We start from the raw sequence: 25,872 nt of genomic DNA on the forward strand, positions 1-25,872 counted from the left end.
TAGCAACAGCTGTGTGGGTGAGTCTATTTCTTCGTAGATCCTCCAGGCCCGACATGTCAAATGATTGAACACACCATGAGGGACCCTAGACCAGAGCCACTCAAGCTAAGGTGTGGAAATTATGACATAATAGATGATAACTATTGTTTTAGACTGTTAGTTTTTTTTTTGTAATTTGTTACAGCAGTAAATATATATTCCAGCTCGGAACCATTGCATAGAATTTTGTTTTGGACATTCCCTATATGCCTCCCAGTATTTGTGTGAAATTAGTTTCTAAGAGTGCATTTCTGGGGCAGAAATTTAGTATCTTCCACAATGCTAGATATCACAAAATAATTTCAATTATTTTCCATCCATCAGTCATAGGTAAGCGTGCTCCGTCTACTCCTACTGTGCTAGCCCTCGGAGTGTTCATTCACCTACGGTTTAACTAGCTTGATGACATTTGCGTTTCATTGAAGGCTTTAGTTTGTATTTCCTAAATGACAAATGCTTATCACTTTATATATGAACTGACTGCTTTGGTTACTTTTATGGTATGAAAATCACTCCCTCCAAAGTCTCCAATTTCTAGACTGTTGACGATATCAAAATGACCACGGTCTATGTCTAGCCTGCCTTCTGATAATGCCCAGTCTGTTGCTGGCATTGGCTTCATTCCACCTCTTTTTATTTTAAGCTTCCTGGAAGACACTGTCACTCAGTTTTTGTCATGATATTATCTGTGTGTTTTCACTCTTTCTATTCTATGTGTATTATTATTATTATTATTGTGTGTATACGAAATATGGAGATTCAAAACTAGGCTGCCTAAACATTTTCTATACTATAGTCATTTTGTCTTAATTTCAATGAGCTTAATTTTCACTTGTGAAGATTTAATTCATTGTTTTGTTTTTTTTTTGCAAATCTGATCTGTTTCTTTTTTCATAAAACCTTTTTACCAAAGCATAATATATGCAAAATTTTGGAGACAGAGTCTCTCTATGTAAGCCTGAAACTTCCTATGCATACCAGAGTGGCAACATACACACGGAAACCCACCTGCTGCTGCACCCTGACTTCTGGGATTAAAGGCATGTGCTTTTAAAGGCCACAAACAATGGTTTTAAAGTCTTGTACGTAATTTTAGTGAACATATGTAGACATTTCTACAGATATTTTAGGAGTAAAATAAGAGGTCATAGTTTACAATTCATCTTATGAGAGGAGATAACTTTGATCCCCAAATTAAGCAATACTAGTGACAAGAAAGAAAAAAATTGACTAATACACTTCTGAGCACAGATGTATGAACACTAATCAAATACTGGCAACTTGAATCTATAAATATTTAAAAAGAGAACACATCACAAGCAAGTGAGATATATTCTAGGAATTAATATTAAAAATCAACCAACATATGGTTCATAATAAAAAGAAAATATACAAGTATTTTAAAATATGTATGAAATAAACATAAAATTCAACACATAAATAATTAAGATTCACAGTAACTTAGAAAAAAAAAACATTTCAGCAGTGTACCTTATCTGCTTTCCCTGACTGTGGTCCTGGAGACTGAACCCAGGCCTCACACACTACACAAGCACTGAGCCATCAGGCTGCCCTGCCAGTTCAGTTTTCGCCTTTTGTTTGAGGCAGAGTTTCACTAAGTCACCCAAGCTGACCTTGAAACTTGCGGTTCTCCCGCCACAGTCCCCTGAGTAGCTGACTATCAGAGTTTTTCAAAGTCTTGATCTCCAGTTAGAGCAATGGATTCATTAAGTTCTATCCATTTTTTTTTTTTTTTTTTGCCTCACATATTTAAATGCTCCAAAACTCAAGTGACAACACATGCTGGTGGGGATGTAAAAAGAGGAGAGCGCTCTTCCACTGCTGGTGGCAGTGCAAACATGTACAGCCACTTTGCAAACCCATCTGGTGCTTTCTCAGAAACCTGGGAATAGCAGTACTCCACGACCCGGTTATACCATTCCTGGACGTAGACCTGAAAGATGCTCTACCATACCACAAGGACATTTGTTCAACTATGTTTATAGCAGCTTTATTCATTATAGCCAGAATCTAGAAACAACCCAAGCTGACATTACCATATAATACAGGATAACCATGCTAAAATCCACAGACCTAAAGAAGCTAAATATACAAGGAAGACCCTAGGGAGGATTCTTAATTCTCATTCGGAAGGGCAAATAGAATAGACATTGGGTGTGGTTAAAGAGAGGGAACCGGATGGGAGCCTGCCATACATGTCCTCTGAAAGACTCCACCCAGTAGCGGATCCAAGCAGATGCTGAGACTCACGCTAAGCTTTGGGGAGAGTGCTGTGAATCTTATGGAAGATTGGTGGTGGTGGCGGTGGGGAAATAGAAGAGGACAGTAGTGCCACAAGAAGACCAACAAGTCAACAAATCTGGGCTCACCAAGTCCTGCAGAGACTGATGCACCAACCAAAAACCATGTGTGGAGAGGACCATGACACGCTGCTCAGATGTAGCTCATAGGCATCTCAGCCTTCATTTGGTTCCCCAGTAAGGGGAGGTGGGGTTATCTCTGACATGGACTCTGTTATCTACTTTTTGATCACTTTCCCTTGGTGGGGCAGCCATGGAGGCCACAGAGGAAGACAATGCAGCCAGTCCTGATGAGACCTGATAGGCTAGGGTCAGAGGGAAGGGGAGGAGGACCTCTCCTATCAGTGGACTGTGGGAGGAACATGAGAGGAGAAGAGGGAGGGTGGGACTTGGAGGGGCCTACAGCCGGGATACAAAGTGAATAAATTGAAATAAATAATAAATAATTAAAAATTTAAAAAATGGAGTACACATCTATACAGAGACTCCTCAATAGAGGAAGCTCACATGGCTGAGAAGCACTTAAAGAAATGGTCATCATCTTTATCTATCAGAAAAATGCAAATCAAAACTACTTTGAGATTCCATCCTACACCTGTTAGAACGGCTATGATCAATAACACAAGTGACAGCTCATGTTGGCAAGTATGTGGAATAAGAGGAACACTCATCCAATCCTGGTGGAGTGCAGACTTGCAGTCTTTATGGAAAACAGGATGGCAGTTCCTCAGAAAATTAGGAATCAATCTACTTCAAGATGCAGCTGTACCACTCTTGGGCACATACCCAAAGGATGCTTTACCCTACCACAAGACACTAGTTCAACCACATTCACTGCTGCTTTGTTTATAATAGCTAGTACTTGGAAACAACCTAGATGACTCTCAACAGAAGAATGGATAAAGAAAATTTGGTACATTTACACAACAGAGTATTACTTAACTGTTTGAAAAATAACATCATGAAGTTTGCAGGCAAATGGAGGGAACTAGAAAACATCATCTTGAGTGAGGTAACCCAGAATCACAAAGATAAAAATATGGTATGTATTCACTTCTATGTGGAGATTGGCTATTGAATAGATGATAATTCAGCTATAATTTGTAGACCCAGGGAGGTAAGGCATAGAGGAAGGAAGCTAGGACATGTATCACCCCAGGAGAAAAAAATGGAATAGATTTTATGGATGGACTGGGTGCTGGGGTGTGGGAATGAGGGGATCAGGTTGGGAGGGAGGAAGATGAAGTTGAGGGAAGGGATGTGGGGAGAGACAGCTAGAATTAAGGGACCTTTGATGGCTGGAATGGAAACCAGTGAAAACTCCTAAAATATGTGAAGGCGATTCTAATGAAGTCTTCAAATATTGAGGGGAGACTGAGTCAAACTGCCCATTGCCATTTCTTGCCACCAAACAAAGCTTCCAATACCTGGTCTGGTTATGACCTGTTGACTTCTTGGCCAAAGTGATCCCATGGAACTTCCCAAACAACTCAGACTGTTGCCAAGACATTAGGTTGTTCTCCAAAAACGGACAGCAAGGCCCCATTGCTGAAGACAAACTTTACACAACTCATTTCACAACCAAAAGAAAAGTATAAACACTAACCCAGCCACAAAATCCTTCGTCTATATTGCTGTCCTGCCTGAGAATATGCTAGAGCACCCGTGGCACAGGGCTTGTGGGAATAACCAACCAATGTCTGATTTGACTTAAGGCTCACTCCATCGGACTGAACCTGTGCTGGCCAGTCTTGTGCCAGCTTGACCCACAAACTAGAATTATCTGATAGGAGAGAAACTTAAGTGGGAAAAATGCCTCCATAGGATTCGGCTGTAAGGCGTTTTCTTAATTAGTGATGGACTGGGGGAGGGTCTAGCCCATTGTTCGTGGTACTGTCCCCTGGGCTGGTGGTCCTGGGTGCCATAAGAAAGCAGGCTGATCAAGCAACGGGGAGGAAGCTGGTAGGCAGCACTTCTCCATGGCTTCTGCATCAGTTCCTGCCTCTCAGATCCTGCCCTATTTGAGTTCCTGTCCTGACTTCCTTCAATAATAAACAACTAGACGGAAGTGTAAGCCAAATAAACCCACCTTTCCCCAACTTTCTTTTGGTCATTTTGTTCCATCATAGCAATAGAAACCCTAACTAAGACAGAAACCCTAACTAAAACCCTAACTCAATACTGTTTGGGTGACCAAGAACTAGAGACTAGATAGCCCAGAGACTTAGAGAAAACCAAATATTACTGATCTTAAAAAAATGTTAAGATACTAAGATAAAATGATTCATAATGACATTTTGCTATAGTCATAGGTTAGTGGTGCCTGGCTCAGCCATCATTAGAGAAGCTTTCTCCTGCAGTAGATGAGAGCAAACACAGAGACCCTCAGCCAGACATTCTGCAGAGAGTAGAGACTTCGGAACACTCAGTGCTAAATGGGATGTCTTCATGAAATCCCTCCCTGCAGAGGTCAGGGAACTCTGAAGAAGAGGAGGTGGAAAGAGTGTAATGGCCAGAGGGGAGTGAGGACACCAGGAGAACACGGCCCTCTGAATCAAGTGAACAAGGTTCAATGAACTCACAGAGACTGAGGCAGCCTGCACAGGGCCTGCACAGTCTGCAGCAGGCTCTCGGTGTACATATTATAGCTTCCTGTTAAATATTTTTTATGGGACTCCTGAGTGTGTTAAAAAGTGGGTCTCTGATTTTGCTTTCCCTTGGGGGCTCTTTTACCTTTGTTGGTTTGCCTTGTCTAACCCTGATGTTATGGTTTTTGTTTTAACTTATATTTTATTTTGTTATATTTTGTTGTTATCTCTTAAAATCTTGTTCTTTTCTAATGAGAGATAGAAAGAGAATAGATCCAGACGGGAGAGGAGGTGGGAGGGGGTAGAACTTGGAGAGTTGAGGGACAGGAGGCTGCAATCAGGATATAGTATGAAAAAAGAATCTATTTTTTATAAAAGGGAAAATAAAAATTTCTACATATTAATGCATATGAGCAATTTTAGTTTACTGATTATTTCAAAGAACTAGTTGAGAAACTCTGCTTTTCAGTGAAAATTTCTTAGCAAACATCAGGGATAAATTCACAGAACTTATTAAAATGAGTTTAGTATAAGGGTTCAATAAATATGAACAATTCAATGAAAACTATAATTAAAAACATGTAGCAAAACAGTGAACATGATTTAATAGTCACAAATTCATTATACCTATGTTACCTGGGAAAGTTGATTTAATGAATTTTTTGAACTCTGACACTTTATCTTCATCCTTAGCAATGTTGATCTTTACTGTTAGAGTGTATACATGACCAAACCTCTTTCTGACATGCTGGGGGCTGCCCAGGCATGTAAACCTCCCTTTCACCATGATGGCCAGCCTAGAACACAGAGCCTCACACTCTTCCATTCTGGGAGGAAAGAGAAGATATGTTTGAGGACACTCAGAGGATAACGTCAAACAGCTTGCATTGAAAATCTCAGAACTGGAAGCCTTGGTATTACTGATGGTCACCACTAACATCACATTTGGAAAGAGGACGTTTGGAGATTTAAATCCTCATTTAAGTTACCCAACTAGTATTTTCTCTCAGTTGATTCCATCAGTCAACTGAGCTCTCTCATTTTGCAGGTTCACCCACAGTTGCTTCTCTGTAGTTCCTGTGTTTAGGTGAGTTTATCAACTCAGAGTCCTGGCTGAAATTAATTCCAGCGTAGACTCATTCCAGTCCCTTTTAGTTCCCAACCAAGCTTCCAATGGCTCTTACCTGTGGGAAGTTATGATGATAGCTTTACCAGTCTTACAGATCCACGTAACTGTGTCCCAGAGCAGATGCTGAGCTACTGGGTCCATGCCAGTAGATGGCTCATCCAGGAAGACAACTGAAGACTTTCCCATTAGGGCAATAGCTGTGCTTAGCCTACGTTTGCTTCCGGCGCTCCATAATATGAAGAAGAAAGAGTAGTAGATGTCATTAATTCATAGGATTGTTTGGACATTCAGGATGCTGTGATGAGACTCAAAATTTCAAGTGTGTTCAAGTGTGTGTGGGTGTTTGTAAGTGTATCTCCATGGAGATATAAGGACTTTTTTTTTTTTTGTTTGTTTTGACTTTTTGCGACAGAATTTCTCTGTGTAGCCTTGGATGTCCTGGACTTGTTTTGTAATCAGGCTGGTCTCAAATTCACAGAGAACCTCCTGTCTAGGCCTCCCTGAGTGATGAGATTACAGGATATGTGCCACCCCACCTGGCTGGACTCTTTTTTTTTTTTTTAATGCAAAGATTGTTCAGATATATAAAAGGCTAACTAAATTCAAGTGGGATATGGCTGCTGTGCCTTGGCAGAGTGCTAGGTCATTTCACAGTCACTGCCACCATGTGAGAGAAGTAGAGGTGGGCTTTGTGGGCATTCATTCTAAGCAGCAGGAACACAAGATGGAGCATTTAACAGCAATGGCACAATGTCTCACCTGTATGTGTGGATAAACTGGTCCGCGACGGGTTCCAGGTGTACTGAGAGCAGAAAGGCTTCCACATACTCATTAATGTCTTGCTCTGGGACACCCCACAGGCTAGCATACATGGTCAGCAACTCCCGGCCTGTCATGTGGTTCAGCACGGATTCAGTCTGAGGACAGTAACCAATTCTTGACCTAATCTGAATCCAAAAGGGTAACTGTGAGTAGGAGATCCATGTCCTCTCTTCCAGGGAGTATAAATCTCATAGGGATGAGGGACAAGATGTGAAGCTGTTTAACTCGCACTGCTAAGAAAGTTTGGTGCCCCTACAGCTACCACTAAGAATGGTTTATTCTTTCACCTTCAGCATCTTGATTGATTGATTTTTTGGGACACGGTTTGGTTTGTCTATGTAGCCCTGGCTGTCCTGGAACTCACTCTGTAGACCAGATCTGCCTACCTCTGCCTCCTGAGTGCTGGGATTAAAGATGTGTGTCACCACTACTCGCCTCAGCATTTTTTTTTAGATGGAATTCAGTGACATAAAATAAGGCATCACTAGCACCAGCTGGAATTTCAACATATATACACATTACTACTATGTGTTTGTTAGATGAGATTGCTTATTCAAACCCTTGTTTGAGTGATTACGAGAGAGATTGCTTTGTTAACACCCTAATTAAAGTATTTTGTTTACAGCAATGGTCAGCTAACTTCTGCCAGATCAGCTCTCTCACAGACAGGAATTAGAAGCTGCCTATCAACACACACACACACACACACACACACACACACACATAGTATATAGTAGTATATATTTTTATGCGTTTAGCTAAGTTAATGCTAAAATAATTTTATCCAGATTTTCCCCCTAACCCTCCAATTTTCATGATTTCCTCTCCAGTTGGTTTATGTAGTATTTCAGTGTTAATAATCCACCAAAGTAATTCCATATTCTTTTGATCATACACATTCCTGACAGACTTTACTTTCGCAGTTTGTTTCATCTGTACTTTGATAAATTGCAAATTCCTATCACTTTCCTATCACAGGTTCGTACTTGTTCATTATATGTTCCCTTTTAGCTGTATCATAGATGCCTCAAGATTTCAAATGGCCTCCAAACAGGCTCTTTCAAGATATTCACTGTTTTAGTGACTGCCATCTTCCCCTTCAGAAGTTCACCACAGAATCCTGGGCACCATTTTTGCTTCTTTATTTCTTTAAAACTTACATCCAAATAGAGCTGGATCCTTTCAATCTTTTCTATTTCTTCTCATCATCACTTTTCCTAATTAATTGTATTTCAGCTTCTCTGTCAGAGCAGGTTAAATGCGATACCTGTTCTCTGTTAGGGCCTGTCTTTGTTACAAAGCTGAAGTCATTTTGTATTCCGTCTCCATCTTGACCATGAGGTAAAAATAAGTTCAAATTCTTTGGGTCTGCTTACTTGCCCAATAACACTGACAATAAAGAATCCTAAAAGGTCAGATTAACCTCATATCTTCCTGTGACACAATGATGTTATCACTCACACTTTGTTATCTATGCACTTGGTTACACCTTGGATGCACTCTGAAAGGCCCCAGCCACCACCTCGTTTGCCTCACTTGTCGGTTGAAAGGTCAGCTAAAAATGTAAGAGTGCTCTTCCTCTTGCCTTCTGTCCTTGGTTTTCCTATAAAGAGACGCTGTGAGGGCAGACCAGCATCACGGTCTGGCTCCCGAGCCCACTGTGTCCCTGGTCACGGCCAGTCTCGGGGTGCCGTGTTCAATAAGCTGTCCATATATGACTGAGATCTGTGTCTGAGTGGTGTGTGGCTGTTCTTGGGCTATGACATTCTCCTTAATTCCAGCTCAGTTCCAATTCTACTTACAGACACTTACTCTTTGTTTCACAGGGTACTTTCCTTCTCTTAAACTCAGTATTGCATGGAGTCTGTCAGTTCTGAGAAATGAGGACTCCTGTACTAGGGTCCTAAGCTTCCCTCCCCTGCTCCTCAACAGTTTGCCTGGCTGTCTCTTCATCCGGACACTGGGTCATTGGATAAGAAGTGAAATACCTTTCTTAGATTTTCAGTGACACTATTGCCATCAATCCATGCAATTCCAGAGGTGATAGTCTCGTCTCCAGTCAGCATTTTGAATGTAGTAGTTTTTCCGGCTCCATTTAATCCAAGCAATCCAAAGCACTCTGACTTCCGGACTACAAGGGAGATGTTTCTCACAGCCTTGACAACAGGACACTTAAAATAAATCTGAGAAAGTTAAAACATAAAAAAAAAAAACAAACCTCACGATGTACTGAGACACTGGTCATGGGTCAACCACAGTATTCACCTCAGACTTCTAAAGCTAACAACTGTTGACAATCTCATGAGAGCACTTTTCCTTCCTGCCCTCTGCAGAACTGCAATGAACTAGTACAGCCACCAGTAAGTTCCAGGCAGGGAAAATGCCTCAACACCAAGGCAGCTAGCCAGTAAGTGACATTACCTTTGTAACTTCATGAAGGACCAGTGGGGTAGTCTGTAAACGGAGCAGCAGTGTGAAGACTTTTCTTCTTTCCTTCCTTATGTCTTCATCTTCATCTTCTTTGGTGCCCTGTTTAGACAATAAAACCTATATTTTTAAAGCAAGGAATACACATGTGGACACTCTATAGAGAACTGCTTTAAACCAACAGCTTTAAGAAAGTTAACCTGTGGGTATAATCTAAAAGAAATGATCAAACACTCGAGCAGTTTCTAAGACTTTTCTACCTGTTTCTTCAACTCTCACGTGCAAACACACTTCTGGCTGGCTCTAGTTTAGAAGAGTGTGGCAGCCGAGGAGAGTTACAGGAAGACACAATTCTATGAAACTATTGTTATAAAAATTTTATAGGAGCCAGGGCAGTGGATGGTTACAAGGAAATGGTGATTTCTACCCTACACGGCAGGGTAGGTGCACATATGAACCCACCATGGTTCTGAGGGCATGCACAAGGCCTGCACACACTCAAGCCAGACAACATCCCAGCGTGGAGTGGGGAGGTGGCACAAAATCCCAAACCTGCCTGAAGAGCTATCAGTCACTGATAGCTGCTGGGAAAGGGATAATTAATTTTCTTGAAGAGTGTGAGCCCTGGTGGATTGACCACACACCACTGGAAGGCTACACATCCAAGAATATTTGGGCAGGACAAATTGGACCCGGTGGGTTAAAAAAATAAGACGAGGACACAAAGTTGGATGGTATGGAGGAGGGGCTGGATCCGAAAGGAGCTGGGGGAAGGGAAGGAATATGATCAAAATATAATTATAAAATTCTTGAAGAATAAAAGTGTTTGTATAGTTAGCGCGAGCAGTATATTCTTACTAGAATAAAGACAACTATTTCAGTTGTAGCTAATCCAGAACAAATAACTTATTTCCTAGAAGACAGTGGATTCAAAAGTTTTGTCCTAAACTCAAACCAAGATGCTTATACCTCAAATGAGCCACAGATTATTCTCGTGTAATCAAATAATATTTTCTTTAAAAATAATAGAAGTGAGAAAAATTTAAACTTGTATTTTCTGGCTGAATGGTGTGCTTTCTTTAAATTATATTTAAAGCCCAGTTGGTTACTTACTCTCTTGCCTTTCCTGAAAGTACTGTACAAATAAAAAATAAGTTTACGAAAGACAAAGTTCTTCAGGCTCCAGGAAACAGTATCCAGGGAGAAAAGCAGGAGGAGAAAAACTAAACCCATGGTAGCCAGAGTGACCAGAAACTTCCCAATCCCGCGCTCTCCAAAGCCATACACATTGTTCTGCGTATCTGTGGATAAAAGAGACACAGTTGCCTTGCTTTAAAAACTGGCACGCTATCTAAAAAAGTGCCGTGTAGTAAGTACGACATACAGGAAAAATTTTATCTTCTGTTTTTCGTTTATTGAGACACCTCATGTAACTGAGCCTGGTCTTCAACCTGCTGTGTAGTTGAGGATGATATGAGATCCTTGATCTTCTTTCTACCTCCCAAGTCCTAGGTTCATAGGCATGAACCTGTTCAAAATGAATTTAAAGTATATTTAAGATGTACAGGATCTAGCAAGTATGTAGCTGTCTTATTGTAGTTGATCTTCCTTGATGTGGTTATTTCTAGCTGTTATAACAAGTAGATCTTTTACTTATTTTCCCTTTAGCCTTTCTGGTTTCCTTTTTGGCACTGAGGACTGACCTAGGGACTCGGTAGTATAGCCAATGCTCTACCACCAAACTGTACCTGGCCCTTTCACAAGTGTTAGGAAGCACGTGATCTTACCACACATTTGATGAACATTTGACCTTATTCTCTGTGCAATTTTCTCACTTTTTTTTTTCAGAGCCCTTTGAAGCCAAAAGTCTTCAATTTTTATATGTTTATTTTTTCTTCTTTGTGTTTTTTTTTTGTGTGTGTCACATTCACTAAACTTAATCTCATGTAAAACTTTTATCTCTATATTTAGTTTGTATATACAGATGACTCATGCACAGTGAGTTAAATTTTGTGTGTGTTACACGGTGAAGACCCAAGTTCACTATTTTTTTTGCATATGGTTGTTTAGTTTTTCCAGCAGCATTTGTTAAACAGACTCTTCTATTTTTTTTTTCCTGAAAACTGAAATGACTACACATGCATGTTTTAACTTGCGGACTCTCCTATTCTCTGAATCTCTTCAACCCCACTCCCACTCCTAGGATCTTTGTAGTCTATGGAAGCCAAGTAATGATAATGCAGTCAAAGATGCCCTTTCTTAACGTCTTCAAGCAATGGCTTATGTTTATCAATGTAGAGTCTTTGGCTCTTTTAAAGCAATGGTTTATATTTGTCAGTATAGAATCTTTGGCTAAATTTATTCCCAATATGCTGCTTTTGATGTTAATATCAATTAAGTTGTTTTATCTTCCTTTCAAACTGTTTATTTCTAGTACACAGAAGTATTTAGACTATTTTTATTTTATTTTATTTTATTTTATGTGTACTGATCTTACATTATGCATGTTTGCTAAATTTGTTCACCAGCCCAAACAGCTTGAATAGTTCAACTGGGATTTTCTAAATATCAGAACATGCCATTTATAAAAAGAGGTATTTTTCTTTGTTCATTCCCTATGAGGAACCCTTCATTTTTGTGTGGTTATTTTTACTTGTTAGAACTTACACTGTAATATTAAATAATAAGGGTGAAACAGCATTTCCTATCTTTTCCCTGAAATGACTGAGAGTCTTTTTTACAGTTAGTATGACATTAGTTTTGGCTTTTCATAAAATTAGAATTTTATGTAAATAAATAAATAAATAAATAAATAGTCATTTTATATAGTTTTGTTTCAAACTTGTTGAGGTGTATGATATGGAATAATTTACACATGGTAGAGACAGATTGTCTACATGGGGTAAATTCTACTTTGCCATAGTTTAATGTGCTTCAAGAGTCAGCCATCTAGCATTTTGTTAAATTACAAATAAGTGGGCCTTACCATCAAGCTAGGGTGTGGTTCCTTCTCTTGTATCACTGGGAAAAATGTGAAAAATATCAGTGGTAATGATTATTATCTTTTAATGTATCATGGAATTTGTCTGTGAAGCCATGTAATCCTGGCCTTTTTCGGGGGGAGGAGCGAGATTTTGACAATGATTCAATATTCTTTCTATGTATGTATTCTGTTTCTGCTCTGGTTAGTTGGTAGGGGGAGGCTCCCTTATCGGAGGAGTAGGGGAGGGGGTAGGGAAGTGGGAGGGAGGATAGGGAGTGAAGGAGAGGAGGAAGGACCCATAATCAGGATGTAAAATGAGTATCAATATCCTTGTATAATATAGGTTTTTTTGTTGTTGACTAGTAATTTCAAAAAGCAAGAACTTGTTTTGATTCTCTTACATTTCTCAAGACTTTATGAACTATAATGGGATTTATTTTAGAGATGCTTCAATTGGCTGCTAAGGAGAATGTGTATTCAGTGGCTAGTTCATGAGAACATTATTTTATTTCTACTGTCACTAAATTATTTTTTTGTTGATTGTTTTTTTTGTGGGGGGTGGAGAGGTTGGATAAGCTATCAATAATAGTAGTGTTTTGAAGTCATTTGCTATTATTGAATCTGGACCAATCTGTCATTGCTATGTGTTTTATTTTTATGAAACTTTGATGCTTAGTTTAAATGTGTTTATTGTTGTTAAATGTTTTTAATCGAAAATTTAACATTTATTTATTGTGTATGTATCTGTGTATATGTTTGAACATGTTTGTCATGTCATGTGTGGATGTCAGAGAGTAACTTGAGGGAGTTGGTTCTTTCCTTCTTGGGATTCAAATTCACGTTGTTATGCTTGATGGTTAAGCACCTTTACCTGTGAGGCACCTTAGTACCCCTGTAGATCTTCTTGGTGGTCTATTTCCTTTATGAATATGTAGTGGTTACATATGATATACATATCATATACACACACATACATATATATGTGTATGGAGTACTTTTTGTTTAAAATGTACTTTAAAATCAAAATATATAACCTAGGTGGCTATAGATGCTCTCGTCTTTAAATGTCTTTGGAAATGTTCAGAACTCAGCTGTAGCCCTGAGAGAGACCCAAGTGGTTTGCCAGTGGCAATCTCTGAGTTGCTTTCTTAGGTATTTATCATTCCGATATAAACATTCAGCCACAATTTTGGGGAACACAATCCATATCATCCATAAGCATGCCATTGACTTGTACTTTCATAGGATGTTTTTCCCTCATTCAAAAACTTTTAGTGTGCATGCGTGTTTGCCAGTGAAGTGTGTCTATTGCTGATCACACACCCATTTTAATCATGTTTACAAAATCCTATCAGCTAAACTGGAGAACTGACACTATCAATTTTCAGAATTACTACTGGGAAGTATTTGCTGATTCACATAATGTTGTTTCTGTTTTTCTGGTTGGTTTGAATATTGTTTATTCTCTTTTTTCTTCCTTATTCATCTCAGAGCTTAATGAGTTGAGAATTTTTATTTTTTTCATTCTCATTTTATTTATAAAATGAATTATGTCCTGATTTCCTATGATGATGACAGCTTCTTTTATTTACCCACATGTAGGGTTTCTTTTTTTAATTAAATTTTTTATTTTTTATATTAATTAGTTTATTCACTTTGTATCCCAGCTGTAGCCCCCTCCCTCATTCCTTCCCAATTCCACCCTCCCTTTCTCATCTCCTCCCATTCCCCTCCCCAAGTCCACTGATAGGAGAGGTCCTTCTCCCCTTCTCTCTGACCCTAGCTTATCAGGTCTCATCAGAACTAGCTGTAATCCTCCTCTGTGGCCTGGCAAGGCTGCTCCTTCCTCAGGCGGAGTGGTGGTGGTGGTCAAAGAGCCTCCCACTGAGTTCATGTCAGAGGTGGTCCCTGTTCCCCTTACTAGGGAACCCACTTGGACACTGAGTTGCCATGGGCTACATCTGTGCAGGACTTCTAGGTTATATCCATGCATGGTCCTTGGTTGGAGTATCAGTCTCAGAAAAGACCCCTGGGCCCAGATTCTTTGGTTCTGTTGCCCTTTTTGTGGAGCTCCTATCCTCTCCAGGTCCCACTATCTCTCCCTTCTTTCATAGGATTCCCTGCACTCTGCCCAAAGTTGGGTTAAGAGTCTCAGCATCTGCTTTGATACCCTGCTGGGTAGAGTCTCTGTGGTAGGATCTTGTCCTGTTTCCTGTTTTCTCCTTTTTCCAATATCCATCCGTTTGTCTTTCTGAGTGAGGATTGAGCATCTTACCCAGGGTCCTCCTTCTTGCTTAGCTTTTTTAGGTGTACAATGTTTATCCTAAATTATAGGTTTAGTATTCACTTATAATTGAGTATATACCATGTGTTTCCTTCTGCTTCAGGGATACCTCACTCAGGATGATCTTTTCTAGATTCCACAATTTACCTGCAAATTTCATGATTTCCTTGTTTTTAATTCCATTGTGGGTTTCTTCAAGGATTTTCTACAGTGCTGTTTTACTGGGCCACGAGTTGCTTTAGTTTGTGTTTACTCTAGAAGGTCTTCAATTTAAAAGTTATCGAAGTTTATCAAAGTTAACTATGATATAGTAAATTTGGTAGTAGTTAATGTAGTCTTAAATATATCACTTCATGCTTTCATGGCTTTTAGGGTTTCTATTGCGATAGCTGATATAATTCTGATGGCTTAGTCACTGTAAGATTTGGAATTCCCCTCTTGCAGTTTTCAATATTCTTTATTCTGAAGTCCTAACACTTTACCTATAATGTTGATGTGGAGAGGTATTTTCTGGTCATGCCTATTTGGGGTTCTAACTGCCTGTTCTTTCTTTCTTTTTTTTTAATTACCAAAATTAAAAAAAATTCTGTAAGCATTTCATTGAATTAGGTTTAATATGCCTCCAATTTGCCTCTCAGCTCATTCTCTCCAACTGAAAGAAAACTGAATGGTTACTTGCCATAATCTGAGTAGAAGTGTGGAAAGTGGGAAGGAATATAGTGTCTTTATGTGAGTTCCCAATACTCACATGACTCACTGCAATCCATATAAATGCTTCGGAATTCCCTACTACACAGTCTTTTCACCTCATAGTCATCAAAATACTTGCTGATACTCAATGCCATGTTGTAACTAGGCAGTACCATTAACACTGTACTTATGAGGCTGTTGATCAACTTGGGAAAGTCATTACCTGTTATTAAAAAATAATAGGTTAGCTTCAATGATAAGAAGAGTAGCGAACCTCTTTCTAAAAACAAACTTCCCCTAAGTGGCTAAGCCATCCTCAGACAACTATGAAATTATCAGACAATCCTCGGGAATGCACCACTGCTTGTTACACGTACCCGCCTAAGTAGTTTGTGGGAAAATAAGAGAATTAATCACACAATTGAGTAGATTTGGTAACAGTGACTTGCTAGAATCTGCTTTCCTTCATTTTTATTCTGGTTCTCCTTTTCACTCTTCTCTCCTCTCCCTTCTCCTCAATAAATACTTACTGATTTCCAAAATCATAGGTTTTCAGATTACTCGAAAGTGTTCATCAGTTAATTTTTAATTCTCATGTTACTTCACCCCACTTTATTTAATGTAAAAAAAAGAGAAAATTATATGTGCTCTTACCATAAAACTGCAATATAGTGTAAATGATGATACTGAATATGGTTGAAAAGTAATTGAAGAGCGTAGTTTTGATGTAGGCGGTAGTCGTGCTACTGAAAAGGAAGCTTCCGAGATATGTGAGAGGAACAACACTCCAGCCGTACAGCATGAAAATCAGCATCGTGTCCAGAAAGTTGTAGTGCACAACAAATGCATACACTTGGCAGAATCTGAATATGCCCTGGGAAACAAGCGCAGAGATAAAATTAAGGTGAATGATGCTGTGCGGTAAGTTAAGGCCAAACACTTAGGAAAGAGCAGCTACCGTTTCTACTAGGCCATAATTACTCATTCTGGTCATTTTTTGAGCTTTAGAGTGCAAGCCTTAGGTGAACTATTTCCTCGACTGAGAATATTACAGTGAACACAGTGACTAAGCTTCCCTTTCTGTTTTTCTTTTCTTTGAAACAGTCTCTACTTTCCACAGCCATGTTCAAAGACAAAGTAATTATTTTTTTGTATTAAACCACACCAAATTTTCCTTGGTGGGGGGGGAAGACCTAGGAGACAGGCCACTTTTCTTAGCAGTTCTCTCATGGCTGCTTCATTCAGAGTGCCTCCTGATGGCTATTCTGAACTTCAGAGCGCTTTTTCAATTACTCTTAGTTACATTTGAGATGTGAATTGAAGACCACACAGATTTAGAGTGATATAGACTTGGAAAAAATGATTAGTGCTACTAATGTAATTTCTAAAAATCTATATATTAGCGTGTAATTCTTTTTTATTGCCAACACCATGTTATTCTTTGTTTTAAATTTATTTTTTTAACTTATTCACTTTACATCCCAATTGTAGTCTCCTCCCTATTTCATCCTGGTCTCACCCTCCATTCATTCCCCCACATCCACTTCCCCTAGTCCTCAGACAAAGACATCATAAAATTTGCAGACTAATTTTTATGAGTAAGGCAATCAGATACAGAAAGACACGCATGGTATTATACACTCACATATAAGCAGATATTAGCCATGTAATACAGGATAACCATACTACAATCCACAGACCTAAAGAAGCTAAGTAACAAGGAGCTCCCTAGGGAGGATGCTTACTTCTCATTCAGAAGGGCAAATAGAATAGACACTAGAAGCGGTTGAAGAGAGGGGACAGGAGGGAGGTGGTGTTTAAAAAAAACAAAACAAAACAAAACAAAAATCCCAACTGTTCGATTTTACCAATGAAGATTCAGGAGCCAGGTGCTGGCTTGAAAACTTCCTAGCTCAGAGAGGCAGAGAAAGTACCCAGCTGACCTTCCTTCTCAGCTCAGGTCTGCAAATTTTATGATGTCTTTGTTTTTAATAGCTGAATAGCATTCCATTGTGTATATATACCACAGTTTCTTTATCCATTCTTCGTTTGAAGGACATCTGGGTTGTTTTCAGTTTCTGGCTATTACGAATAAAACCGCTATGAACATAGTTGAGCAAGTGTCCTTGTTATATGGTGGAGCATCTTTTGGAGTGATATAGCTTAAGGTATGGCTGTTACCAATTTTCTGAGAAAGTGAGAGATTGATTTTCAAAGTGGTTGTACAAGTTTGCACTCCCACCAGCAATGGAGGAGGGTTCTCCATGCTCCTCATCCTCACCAGCATGTGCTGTCACTTGAGTTTTTGATCTTAGCCATTCTGATAAGTGTAAGATGAAATCTCAGAGTCTTTTTGACTTACATTGACTACACTGACTAATGATATTGAACATTTCTTTAAGTGCTTCTCAGCCATTTGATATTCCTCTGTTGAGAATTCTGTTTAGTTCTATACCTTATTTTTTGATTGGATTACTTAATTTGTTGGTGTTTAATTTCTTGAGTTCTTTACATCTGTCGGATGTAGGATTGGTGAAGAGCTTTTCCCAGTCTGTACTTTGTCATTTTGTTCTGTTGATAGTGTCCTTTACAGAGGCTTTTCAGTTTCATGAGGTCCCATTTATTAATTGTTGATCTTAGAGCCTGGGCTGTCGGTGTTCTGTTCAGGAAGTTGTCTTCTGTGCCAATGAGTTCAAGGCTCTTCCTCATTTTTTTTCTTCTATTAGATTTGGTGGATCTTGTATTATGTTGAGGTCTTTGATCCACCTGAACTTTAGTTTTGTGAAGGGTAATACATTTCGATCTATTTGCCTTTTCTGCATGTAGGCGTCCAGTTAGACCAGCAGCATTCGTTGAAGATGCTATCTTATAGCTGTATCTTATGATTAGTGACATGATTATTTAGCAAGATCACTAATTCGTGGAAGGAAAGGCTAAATTAAGACTGTTCTGTTAGAATCTTGTGTAGTTCTTGGAAATGTTTTCTATTCAAGCTAGTATCTAAAGGAAGCACATGAAGAGAACTGGTCATCACAGATAAAAGAATCTAATGGCCCTAACTGTGGTTGGATCCTCCTCTTGCAGTAAAGAGGACTGTATAGTTGGGAAGAAACTATGGGGAACCTAGAGACATCTTTGTTCTAAGGCTCACAAGTGTCAGAAAAGACCCAATTAGAACTGGTTTCAAAGTTCATTTAAAGTTACCTGGATAAGTGAAGCAATATACTCTGTTGTTACACAAGATTTGAGTCAACAAAGTAAAAATAGGAAATTAAAGCAGGACATTCTCCCCAAGCATGGTTGGTTACCATAAAAAGCTAAAATGATACGCTCAGGATGCGAGGCTAAGCACTGCACTCAGGGTCAGCCGCTTTGGACCCAGAGAAGAGCATGTCTGATTGCATGCGGGTTGATGCCCCAGGTCCCGCCTCTGAGAAAAAGGTATCGGACGGGTCTGATGCTCTTTGGGTGGATGACACCTAAATGAACATCTGTACAAAGTCCCAATTTATTTCTAATATCAGAGATCAGACCTCTACTCTTGCCTGATGCGTCTAAAACAAAAAGGGGGAACTGTAGAGAGCTGCGGAATGCTATGCCTTAAAGATGGAGCTGGTTTCCGCCTTCCACCTTCCCGATGGTGAGTGCTCTCTGTCACGAACAACTCCACATTTGGCTAAGGCCGAGGATCTGGCTTGCTTCCATGTATGTGGACCTATCTGCATTGCCCCCGTGGCACGCCTGGGTTGGCTACCCAGAGGCTATTTAAGCTGTGGGCTGGCTTTCCCCGGGGTCCGAGGATTGTTCAATGTTCCTGAATAAACTGCATTGAAAAAAAAAAACAAAAAAAAACAAAAAACAAAAAAAAAAACAAAAAACAAAACAAAACAAAAAAAATAACGTAAATTAAATGAAATTAGAATTTTCTTGAAATAAGCTGCTGTGAAAGTTTATATGAAAACAAACAAACAAACAAACAAACAACAACAACAAAAAACATGTCACGAAAGAGGACATTCTGCCAAAGAAGATTAATAGGAGTGGGGAATACTAGTGCATAAAATAATTAAATGTATTTTTAAACTGCCACAATTAAGAGACACTGTTACAAGCGGCACATTACAGAGTTGTGAAACATAGCTCATGTGCCAGACTTCCTGCTTTAATGCACAAGACTCTGGGTTTGTCCTAAGTACCATCATAAAGTGGTCCATTGCATACACACCAAAATCGCAAAATTATACAATTCAAAATATACTTAAATGTATATTTGTAGTTATTATAGTACAAAATGAATATTTAAAATCCCAAAAGACTCATCCTTTAAAAAGAATTTAAGAGCAATGAATTGGCTATTTAAGAAAAAACAGAATCATTATACCATGTCATACCAAGAAAAAGTTTTTGACAGAGGAGGAAAATATCCAATAACCATATTGGTGAAATAAGCTATGTCTGAGGCTTTAAAGACTGAAGAAGAAAATGTTCCTCCCTGAATATTTTATGGAATGGAGGATCTAATGAGAACAGCATATTTTGAGGTTTATCTTCAAATCAATGTTGATTTAGCTCTGCAAACCTTTGCTAAGGTCAGTAATTCTAACAGTCACTTAAATTTAAGCTCATCAGAAGATGTGCTTCTGTTTACACTCTCCAATAAATGTCTAATGAAGACATGTCAGGGAACCAAGTTCATGTCAGAGACGGCCCCTGCTGCCCTTACTAGGGAACCCACATGGAGACTGAGCTGTCTTTGGGCTATATCTGCCCAGAGGGTCTAGGTCCTCTCCATGCATGGTCCCTGGTTGGTGCATGAGTCTCTGCTGACCCCCTGGGCTCAGATTTTTTGGCTTTGTTGGTCTCCTTGTGAAGCTCCTGTTCCTTTTGGGTCCTTCTTTCTCCCTTTTCTTCTATAAGATTCCCTGTGCTCTGACCAAAGTTTGGCTGTGAGTCTCTGCATCTACTTTGCTTTCCTGCTGGGTGGAGTCTTTTAGAGAACATCTGAGGTAGGCTCCCATCCTGTTCTCTCTTTCTTACCACTTCCGGTATCTATCTTGTTTTCCCTTCTGAATGAGAATTAAGCATCTTACCTTGTGTCCTCCTTGTTGTATAGCTTCTTTAGGTCTGTAGATTTTAATTTCTTCATATCCACTTATAAGTGAGTATATACCATGTGTGTCTCTGCTTCTGGGAGACCTCACTCAGGGTGATCTCTTCTAGTTCCATCCAATTGCATGCAAATTTCCTGATTTTCTTGTTTTTAATAGGTGAGTAGTATTCCATTGTGTAAATGTACCACAATTTCTTACCCATTCTTTGGTTGAGGGACATCTAGGTTGTTTCTAGATTCTGGCTATTATGAATAAAGCTGCTATGAACATAGTTGAGCAAATGTCCTTGAGCATCTTTTGGATATATGCCCAGGAGTCGTATAGCTTGGTCTTGAGGTAGTGGGACCTCATGAAACTGAAAAGCTTCTGTAAAGCAAAAGACACAGCCAACAGAACAAAACGACAGCCTACAAACTGGAAAAAGATCTTCACTAACCCTACATCTGACAGAGAAATACTATCCAGAATATATAATAAACTCAAAAAAATTAAACACCACCAAACCAAATAATCCAATTAAAAATGGGGTACAGAGATAAACAGAGAATTCTCAACAAAGGAATATCGAATGGTGAAGAACACTTAAAGAGATGTTCAATGTCCTTAGTCATCAGAGAAATGCAAATCAAAATGACTCCGAGATTCCACCTTACAGCCATCAGAATGGCTCAGACCAAAAACTCAAGTGACAACACATGCTAGAAAGGAGGTGGAGAAAGGGGAACACTCCTCCATTGCTAGTGGCTATGTAAACTTGTAAAAGCACTTTGGAAATCAATCTGGCGCTTTCCCAGAAAACTGGGAACAGTGCTATCCAACATCCAGCTATACCACTCCAGGGCATATATCTGGAAAGACATGCTATTCATATGGATTGGTACAATTAACATTGTAAAAAATAACAATTTTGCCAAGAACAATCCCAACCAAAACTCCCATCTCATTCTTCACAGAAATAGAAAAGCCTATACTAAAATTCATATTGAGCCACAAAAGAACCCAGATAACCAAAAGAATCCTGAGGGGGAAAAAGAACATTTCTGGAGAGATTACTACTCCAGATCTTAAGATATATTACAGGGCTACAGTAATAAAGACAATATGATACTGGCACAAAACCAGACATACACATCAATGGAACAAAACTCATGCATAAGTACACATATTCAGCCACTTATATTTGACAAAGATGCCAAAAATGTATATTAGAGAAAAGACAGAATCTTCTATGAATGCTGCTTGTGATATTGCATGTGCATATGCAGGAGAATGATAGCATTTGTATCTATCACCTTGCACACAAGATAACTCCAAATGATCAAATCCTCAATGTGAAAATGGAAAAACGGAAGTTGCTAGAAGGAAACCTAGGCAGTTCCCTCCATGACACATATGTAAACAGCACTTTCTGAATAGGACTCCACTTGTCCTGTAATTTTGGCAAATAAAACTTTATAAAACTAGAAGGCATCTTCACAGCTGAAGAAACAGTCAGGTGAAGAGGAAGCCCATAGAACACATAAATAACTCAAAAAACAGAGCCAAAAAAAACCCAACCCCACCCAACCATCAAAACAAAGAAAAACAACAGCAACAACAAGAAAGAGCCCCCTCCAAACAATTAAAAATGGCTAAGAAATATCTCAAAGAATTTTCATGATCCTTATTAATTAGGGAAATGCAAACCAAAATGACTTTCAGATTTTATCATCAGTCAGAATGGCAAAGATCAATGGAACAACTGGCAACAAATACCAGAAAGGGAAGGTGGTGAAAGGGAACTCTTATTCACTGTTGGTGGGAATGCAAACTGGTTGATAAATCAGTTTGGAAAGTACTCAACAATTAAATGAATAAATCTACCTATTGCTCAGTTTTAGCAATTCTTAGCATACGCCCAAAGAACTTGATATCCTACGACGGGTGCTTGTTAAGCCGTGTGTAATGCTGTTTTATTCACATCAGCCAGTAGAAGCAAACAAGCTATATGTATTGCAACTAATGAATACATAATGAAGATGTGTTACATATATACTATAAAATACTATACAGGTATAAGGAAAAAAGAAATTTGCAGGTTAAATTGATGGAACTAGAAAACAGTATATTGTATGAAGTAACCCAGACACAGAAAGACAAACATTGCATTTTCTCTCTCATCTGAGGTTCCTAGCTCCAAATACTTATATGTGAATATATAACTTAGAGTAACTACAGAAATCAGGAAAATAAAATGGGGAAATTGTAGTGTAGGGTGGAAATGGTGATCGGAAAAGCAGGTTACAAGTGATCTAAATAGTTAAATGGGAAAATGGGGGGCCCTAATTAGAGAAGAAGAGGGAGATAAATATCGAGGAAAGAGGGTAAAATAAAAGTAAGGATGTCTTGTTAACATATGAATAGTCATACACAGTGTAAATAAAAAACTTCCCATCTGGGCTGACAAGTGTTCCCTCCTACAGGCATAAACCGTCTATCAAAATACATAACACCAGGCATGAGAAGGCCCCTTTTGAGTTTGTTGGTCAGGGCTGTCCAAGAGACTCCCCCCAAATTATATTGCCCATTGCTATTGCTACAGACGTGGAAGTTGAATTCCTATTCCTTAAGACATCATGCAGTTGGGGCGCAGGTCCTTGAACTGGAAACACCCCCAATGCCCCCTCCCTGAGGCTAGCTTTTATGGTAGCATAAGGTATCATATGAGCTTCCATTCCAAAGGAGGGAAGTAACCGACAGTCCTACCCAGCTATCACATATGAACCACAACAATGGGTAGATTAGCAAGCCTACCTTGATGGTAAACACTGCTCCCTGATTGCATTTGCGACCCACTCAACAAGAAGGAAACCATACCTTATACTAGGGACCTGCCCAACTACTCAGGGTTAGTGAAGTCATGGATCTTGGAGGAGAACCTTCAACTACTACTTTGCCAAACCAGCATAACGCCCAAGAACACTCTAAGTATTTGTTCTTTTACCCACAGATAAGTGTAGTCCTAACTCCATATCAAGAAAACTTTGCAAGAGATAGAGAAAACCATAATCAATCAAAATGCAGAATTGTGGAGCCCAGTCCCAACTAATACAACTATGGAGGGAATGGAAAGATCAGTAAGAGCCAGAGATACAGGGGGTTTGCTGTGATGTTGTGTTCCCTACTAATGTTAGAAGCTATGCTCACAAAGTCTCACTAACATGGCTGCCTAAACATGACTTGAATAAGGACAACACTAATAGACATGTTAAAGTGGATGTAAGAAAGCTCAGGAGACCGTGCTCCTAGATAGAGAACTACAGGCAATTAAATGATAGAGTGGGAGAAAGAGCCTTCCCTACAGTGGAACACGCCAATTCATTATGAAATACTAAATGGTCAGTCCTAAAAACATAGATACAGAAGTAAAATTACACAGATTGAGAGGGTTGTATTTATGTGTTTAGGAACACACATACACACATACTCATCATCACCACCACCACCACCATTACCATCACCCACCACCGATAACAACAACAATAAATGAAAAAAGAGGCCATAAATTTGAGAGTAAGGGGGAGAATATGGAAAAGTTTGAGGGGAGAAAGGGGAAGGGGAAATTGATGTAATTATACTATAATCTCATGAAATAAAAAAAAGAGGAAATTATGAATAGGGCAGCAGAAATAAGTGGAAACAGGATAAACTGTCCAGGATAACTCTGAATATGAGTGACAACAGGTTTTAGAGTGACCCCAAAGTTCTGACTACCCTAGGTGGGTAAGAGTAGAGAGGACTTCTCTGATCCTCGATTTTCTGCTTACAAATAGGGTGAGTTGAGTCATGTCCAATGTTTGTGGTATCACATAAGCACAAACACAAAAGCCAACATGTATGGCCATTAGCCATACATAGTAATATTGGTATATTGAAAAAATAGATACTGTCATTTATATCTTGCTTTTTAATGTCATCTAGAAAATGATGTAAGTGTGCCAGCCAAGTTTTAAGGACCATAGAAAAAAGTGACACTTTGGCATGGCTATTAAAAGATTCAAGTTTGTTCAGTTAATTTTAGATTAAATTTTCCCATTAATTTGTAGTGTGTGTGTGTGTGTGTGTGTGTGTGTGTAGAAATCAGAGGACAACTCTCTCCTTCCACTATGTGGAAGTCAGCTCTCTCCTTCCACTAGGCAGTCACCAGCTTTGACAGAAACTGCTGGCATCCTGGTAGCCTAATATTGACTTTAATAGTGCACTCCATAGAGGGGAGACTGTACCAGGCTTGAATTAGTGAAATATAGGAAAATGGGCCCTCAAAAAGATGGTGATCTTCTCTTGCCATGTTTCTAGGATGATGGACTATGTGCCAGAGACTGGTATTGGCAATAGTAGCCAGTCCTGCACATCCAAAAATGAAGTGAACTCAGTTCTCTCCAACTTAAAACTTGTTTGTGCTGTACACAGTATTTTCTCTACCACTATTCCTGGACTCTAGACTTCTGTGAGCAGCTCTTACAGCTGGTGAGATCCTGATTCTCCTCAGAATCAGTTCTTAGACGCCTCTGCAACAAATATGAATCTTCTTGTGGGAGCCAAACTAATAACAATGCTTCCATCTTTTTTTTTTCCTCTACAAAAATTTGTTACTTTTTCACAGTATAGTCTCCAGTTGGGAACTCATAGTTCACCTTTCATAATAGTAGCTGGTATACTTTATAATGACCAATTTCCAGTTCTGTGTCAACTGAGAATCAGTAAACTTTGTGAAGACTGAGACAGTATTTTATTCTCACCATTCTGTCTTCCACGCCTTCTCTATAGAAAGGAATTTACTTATTTTAATCATATCTTCTTTCTCGTAACTAGGTGGCTTCTGTAGCATATTTACCCAAAAGATTCCCAGAAAATAAGCGTTGCTACTGTTTACTAATGAGTAAAATAATTAAGTAACAGATGGCATATGTTCTTACATATGTACTCTCTAGACCACTTTCTCAGTGGTTCAAAATGATCACCAAGTGAAAAGTTCTGCTTTGGAGACTGGCCATGCTTAATGGGGAATGTAACTGTGAAGGTGGTAACAGATCTGGCCTGTTTTGCTCGTTTTTAACCTTTATTTTATTTGGGGTTTCTTAAAGCCTCTCCTTTTCCTGTTGTACTCATTTTTAAACTCTGACCCTAGATCTGGAGTCTAAACTATGTAGGGCAGTTCCAATTTCCCCAATGGCCACACGAGGACTGATAAGGCACTGTCCTAGCTGTAATTAACTTGCCAGTGCAAATTAAAAGATTTTGAGTAGATTTTGGCCAGGGCACACTGGTGAGCAAAAATATGACAGCAAATACATGGCTTCTCAGTGAAAGAATCAGAGGCAGGACATTTCCTTAATGAGGGTATGCAGTAAAGCTCTGGCATGGTAAGTCAATGTGCTTTCCAATTACTTGACAACGTTCATTTTCTGATAAAATCACTCGAGGGGACGTTAGTGCGAC

At 39.2% G+C, this 25,872-nt stretch overlaps 1 protein-coding gene across 2 annotated transcripts in view; it reads right to left on the minus strand.

Moving 5' to 3' along the window:
- The window catches only part of LOC110547867 (phospholipid-transporting ATPase ABCA3-like), a 110,614-nt gene that overhangs the window by 3,992 nt on the left and 80,750 nt on the right, over positions 1-25,872 (minus strand). For both annotated transcript variants that reach the window (XM_060366255.1, XM_021635696.2), the window contains 8 exons: positions 15,938-16,157; positions 15,342-15,506; positions 10,440-10,627; positions 9,321-9,446; positions 8,888-9,082; positions 6,837-7,024; positions 6,133-6,303; positions 5,585-5,775 (listed from right to left, as the gene is read on the minus strand). In XM_060366255.1, the coding sequence (XP_060222238.1) occupies positions 5,585-5,775; positions 6,133-6,303; positions 6,837-7,024; positions 8,888-9,082; positions 9,321-9,446; positions 10,440-10,627; positions 15,342-15,506; positions 15,938-16,157 (1,444 nt within the window). The remainder of the gene's footprint in view (positions 1-5,584; positions 5,776-6,132; positions 6,304-6,836; positions 7,025-8,887; positions 9,083-9,320; positions 9,447-10,439; positions 10,628-15,341; positions 15,507-15,937; positions 16,158-25,872) is intronic.

Source organism: Meriones unguiculatus, chromosome 14, assembly GCF_030254825.1.
Source record: "Meriones unguiculatus strain TT.TT164.6M chromosome 14, Bangor_MerUng_6.1, whole genome shotgun sequence".
In the NCBI taxonomy this organism is placed as follows: Eukaryota; Metazoa; Chordata; class Mammalia; order Rodentia; family Muridae; genus Meriones; species Meriones unguiculatus.